This window comes from Arachis hypogaea, chromosome 9, assembly GCF_003086295.3.
Source record: "Arachis hypogaea cultivar Tifrunner chromosome 9, arahy.Tifrunner.gnm2.J5K5, whole genome shotgun sequence".
Taxonomy (NCBI): domain Eukaryota; kingdom Viridiplantae; phylum Streptophyta; class Magnoliopsida; order Fabales; family Fabaceae; genus Arachis; species Arachis hypogaea.
Genome location: NC_092044.1, coordinates 5,091,195 through 5,097,194, shown reverse-complemented (window position 1 = coordinate 5,097,194; position 6,000 = coordinate 5,091,195). Strand labels below are relative to the sequence as shown.

The following is a 6,000-nucleotide window of genomic DNA, read 5'->3' as shown; positions in this document are numbered from 1 at the left end:
AAATAATTATTTTTTTAATTTGATTTATTCATACACAATTAATAATAATTGAATATTTAATTCATTAAGTATGTGAATAATTATCTTAATATTAAAATTTAAAAATAAATTAAAAATTTTTTTATTTTACTTAATCAAATTTTAAAATTCATTATTCAATTATTTACAAAATTAATAAAACGGCAGCAAAATGTGTTTTCTATTTGAAGTCTGAGCTTGTCATCACTCTCACGCGGATAAAAACTCAAGAGCTTCCTCTTCAATTCCATCTCCATCAACATTTTCAGACCAATCTCCTCTTCTCTACTCTTTCTCCCCATTCCACTTCCAATTCTCACTACCATATTCATACACTTTCAAAACCAATCATTCTTCTATTTAGCACTTTCTCCCATCAACATATATATCTAGCTTTTTCTCCTTTGGAATTTTCCTTCTAGATAGGAAACTTCTAATGTATTTTGCTCTTTTCTGCTGAAAACGCCATTTCAGTGCCTCAAAAACAGAAAGTGAAAGAAACAAAGAAAGAAAGAAAGAAAGAATTCCACCTTTTTGTCCTCTTTGTAACTTCTCCTCCTTAGTGGTTACTACTTTTTGCCGTTTCACATCTTCAAAAGCTAAATTAACAAACAACCCCATTTTTCTCAACACCTCAATTTCCTAGATCTTTGCATACTTATTATCCCTTCACTTCATAGCTTCTTTCTCATTTCCCTTAAAAGGTTACAACTTTGTTTCCAAATTAGTCCAAACCAAATTTCATTTTCAACACAAAACAAAGAAAAAGGTGTTGCTTTTAAAGCATTATAGATTGAGTTCATATTTCTCTTCCCAAAAGGCCTCACCCTCCAAAGTTTCCAGCTTTGTGCTCAATCAATCCAATCCCAAAACCCCATTTCATTTTCCAACAAAATCATCACACAAAAATACAACTTTTTGGAACATTCCCAATTATGCAAGATCCAACAACAGTATTCCAAATCCAACAAGCCTTGTTGAAACAACCACACTTCCCAGAACAAGAACAACAACTAAAGTGTCCAAGGTGTGAATCCACAAACACCAAGTTCTGTTACTACAACAACTACAACCTCTCTCAGCCACGCCATTACTGCAAGAATTGCAGAAGGTATTGGACCAAAGGTGGCGCCTTGAGGAACATACCCGTTGGTGGTGGAACCAGAAAGACCCACAAACGTTCTTCTTCATCTTCTTCATCTTCCACTTCAAATTCATCCATCAAACGCCCTTCATCATCATCATCATCACAACAAGCCAATTCTATTACTACTAATAGTAATAATAGCGTTATTTGTTCCGGGTCTGATTCGACCCGGACTTGCACCGACCCGGTTGGTCAAGATCAGAGGGTGTTGAACATTGGTGGTAGCTTTAGTTCACTATTGGGAACAGATGGACCTTTTGGGGGGATTTTAGAGGGTGTAAATTCAAATGGGTCAGAGCTGAAAATTGGTGAATTTGGTGGTGGGATTGGGAATGTGGGTTCTGGATTGGTCGCGAATCCGAATTCAGGTCGAAACCCGGGTTTGGATATTCAGAATAATGGTGATTCAAGCTATTGGAATAATGGTGGTGGTCATGGTTGGTCTGATCTTGCAATATACACACCTGGGTCAAGCTTTCAGTAGAAGCAGAATTGAAAGAGAGAAAGAAGATATAAAAAAAAGTTTGAGCCTTATATGGCTTAATCAGGGTTTCTTGGTTGTGTTTGATTAGTGTTATATAATTTTAATACAGATACTATGGTTATTTTTTAAAAGGGTTATATTATATGGTTTTGGTCAAGATTATGGTTATGGTTGGTTGGCATCATGCTGTGGAGGATCATAATTCAGGAGGTTACTAAAGTAGCATCCTCTAGGTAATGGTCTTTTTCTTTTCTTTTCTTTTCTTTTTTACTTTTGTTTTATTTTGGCATGGTTGTGATTTGTGATGCTAAAATATATGAATTGTGGAAAGTGAAAAGGAAATGGTATAGAGCAGTAATTAATTTTTTCTTCATCTTCTTTTGAGCGGGATTTTTAGTCTTGGAGGGGATGTTAATGTTATTGGATCAAATGTTTGTCATTTCATGTATTTAATTATTTGGTATATGTTTTTGGCATAGCTTTTGAAGCATCCTAGTCAGTGATTGTTCATTATTTAGATATTTGAGGGAATGTGAGGGAAATCGGAAAAATCCAAAAATACACTGTTTTGATGTTATGTCTTGTTTTGTATCTTATCAATGGAGCTTGAAAACACATGGTTCAAACTTCAATGTTCAAAGTTCAAACATACCCCTTGCCTGTTGTTTCTTTTATTTTATGTATTCTTTAGTATAACTCCACGTCAGCTAGATTAGTGTTTGTTTTGAGATATTGAAACGGAATGACTAAAATTTAGTGTTATCTTCGTTCGCTTGAGATTGGAACTATAATTTTAATTTTAGTCTCTTCAATACTTCTAAAAAATAAAGACGCAAGAGATTAAAATTTTTGGAGACGAAAAATAAAATTTTATTAAAATTTGTTTCCTAAAATACCCTCAATCAAAACTTGCAAATCTAACTCTATCTTTTTGGTGAAAATTAGTTAGGACTTTCTTCTTTGTGCTTCTTCTGCTAGAAAATTAGTTAGGACTTTTTTCTTTGTGCTTCTTCTGCACACTCACTCTCCTCAAGTCGTAACCTCATCGTCGATGCTGGGAGCATTTTGTCATCATCATCGGAGTCGTTAGTCAGTGTAATTTATGTCTTCTTCTCTTTTTCCTCTCTTCTTCTTTATTTCGGTGTAGAATACTAAAATATTTTAAATTAAACCGAATACTAAAACATAATTCAGTCATATACATTTTATACTAAACATAATACAAAAATTTAATTCAGTTTTTGTCTTTTAAACTCTCAATCTCAATCTCTCTTTTTAATGTAGCCTTAGGCGCATATTAAGTCTTATTAAGGTAATACATTGAAATCTTAAACTTTTTAATTTTTTAATAATAATTTTTCTCATTAGATACTATAAAAAGTGTTCTAGGCAAACCTATATTTATTTGTTTATTTACACAATGGCTTTGCCAATATTCACTCGATTCAAATGAATGCACCAAATTCTAGATCATAATGTGCTCCCATAACCAAATCCAAGTTGAATTGAAAGTTATGTGATCAAGGTGTGTATGTTATTTAATGGATGTGTGATCAGCTTAATTTTCAAGTGGACACTTCATGGTCCACATTCCATGTTATGGACCACTATATCCATTAAGTTACCATTTCATTTACAATTCGGCACATGTGTGGGGTTTATTTCATTTTAAATATAACATGTAGCTTGGTGTTAAACTAACCTGTGGGTACCTCTTTTTTTTTTTTTTCCCCTTCTTTGTCATTAAGTATTTGTACTTATCCATTTCGAAATAATTGATGTATTTATATTGACACTTAGTATGATATTTAATTAGTTAAAGTCCAATAAAAATGATATTTAGTTATGTAAGTGTGTAATTTAGCAAGTGCTTCAGAACATAAATATAGATACTGAAATAATGATAATTTATCGCAATATGAATATTTTCTCTTCTATAAAGGAATACTTGTAGTTCGAAAAGATGAAAAGAAAATAAATAAAGGCGTATTTATGCCTAAAATTTTTAAGATTTTTTATGGAGGATTTGTACAATGTATATAATAGACTATTTATTTAGTCCAATATGAGTTAAAAAATAAACATTCAGGATAAAATACTACTAATTTCTCAAACACACTACATCCATACTATCCAGAATAACTATCCGAATACCAGGGATAATAAACATCTGATATATCCTACTGAATCGAATATCGCTATACCCCATTATATACATTGTACAGATACTCTCTTTTTATATTTCTACTTCAATTAGCAAGATATAACTTTTTTTAACATGGGTTAATTTTTAATTTTAATGTTTTTACTTTATTTACCAAAATCTAGTTTTGATTATCTAGTTTTAATTTTCTCTTCTGATTTCTGATTATCAAAGTGTCGTATAAGTACAATACTCAGACAAAATTGTCTTAAATTGGCCCCACACAGAAAAATAAAGGTGTAATTTTGGAACCAAATATGTGGAGATAACATAAGGCACTATTTAAATGTCAATGGTTCACTTATCTACCCGCCCCAACAATGAATGTCAAATTGGTACCATGCTTATATGAATTTCAAATTTCCCATATTTCAAAGACAAATGGCATTTAAGCCATTGACTAGGATTTCCATTTGTTGCCAACCAAAGATGACTGAGACAGAAGATATGACTTTGTTTCCTTTCCTCTATTCAATGTTGTCCATATCAACTATAAGATAAGTTAGGTACCTGAGGTGGTGATTCAAAAGGGATGATTTTTTGCTTACACTCTCTCATAGTCATATCCATGTTTGGCCAATCACAGATGTTTGGATTTCAAGATTTGGGTCTTGATATTAAAACTTAAAAGAATAGTTACTCTGTTGAGTTAGTTTTGATGGAGACTTCATATGATTAAAGACAACTTCAATAGTGATTTTGGGTTTAGTAGCTTGTATAGACTAAAATTCTTGCCGCCAATGGCAATAATCAATTGGTAAATGGTAAACTTCTATAGAAAAAAGAATATAGATTGTTAACACTGAAAACAATGAAACCTTTTCAAAGTGATCAACTGGTAAATGCGGAGAGCAATTTTGAATTGTACTTGAATTATGTTAAAAGTGAACACACCAAACATTATCAATTAGTTCTCACTGCTATCAGGATAAGAAAACTTTGTACTTTTAGACCATTCAGTACTTCAACAATTACATTACATCAAAAGTATAAAGTTCAAGTAAGAAGGAAAGAAAATGACCCATGAAAGTAAAATATCAAGCATTGCATGAAACAAAAACACCATTTTTAATTGCTCTCCGAGCAAATTAAGGATATTTTTCATGTGTTTAATCAAGCTTCTTGGCTTAGGTCCAATGTCAGTTCTAAAACACATGTCTGTGAGTTGATCACAACAAAATTACAATTCTAAACTGAAACAAAGATTTTTGGACGAATTCCCTCAAGTCCAAAAGTTCCTTATAATCCATGCTTAGTGCAACATTAACTTCCAGTTGACTAGAACAACTCAGGAAAGACACAACACGGCTGATGGCACCACCATATAATCCACATGATATTAAATTTGGAGCATCAATGCTGACCTTCTTCAAGTTGCAACCATTTGAAAATTCCAAGACCTTGAGTTGAGCACTTGAAATATTAATACTCTCAGAAATAGAACAATTTTTCAAATTTCAATGTCTCAAAGAAAGGATATTTAGAAAACATTTCAAGAAACCACTGGTCTGAAATAACATTACTATTCCAAGACCATAAGTACAACAGCCTCATCAAAATCCAGCTTGTAAGGCACATCTCTGTTATTAGGAATATAACACAAGCTCTCAAGATTCGGAGCATCAATATAAACCGCCTGTATTCCTTCAACATCAACTCCTTTAAGCTTTTCTAGACCACACATACTTAGTTTTAATTTTGGGCAAACCAGAGATTTGATCCATTTTCTCAGTTACATGTATATCCCTAAAATCAAGTAGAAAATCAGCAACATATACTACAGAGAGGCCATGTGAATCCCCAGCTGCAAAAAAATCACACAAGTTGCAATATTAAAGAAAATTGTTCACCAGAAAAGTGAGTTTGATGCATTATAGTGGCTGGTGTCATAAAAAGATCAACCCCTAAATTGTATATTTCTACCCTTATATGTACACACATCACACAAAGCTAAGCGTCTTAAATTAAGAATAAACCTATACATTTCTTCATCAGGACACAATTTCAAGAATTCCAATGACAACATCTATACCTATCTCACACCATTTCTTTCATGAAACTAGACAATATCACAGTGTAGTTATAAATTATAATGTACTATTCAAAAAGCGAAGCTATTGTGAATTCCGATCAAGTCTTCTTTTTTTC

At 32.3% G+C, this 6,000-nt stretch overlaps 1 protein-coding gene across 1 annotated transcript; it reads left to right on the top strand.

Annotated features, from left to right (window-relative positions):
• Positions 1-216: 216 nt before the first annotated feature.
• Positions 217-2,127, top strand: LOC112710079 (dof zinc finger protein DOF3.1). The gene has a single exon (XM_025762175.3). The coding sequence runs from the start codon at positions 954-956 to the stop codon at positions 1,647-1,649; it is 696 nt and encodes a 231-aa protein (XP_025617960.1). The 5' UTR covers positions 217-953; the 3' UTR covers positions 1,650-2,127.
• The last annotated feature ends 3,873 nt before the right edge of the window (positions 2,128-6,000 follow it).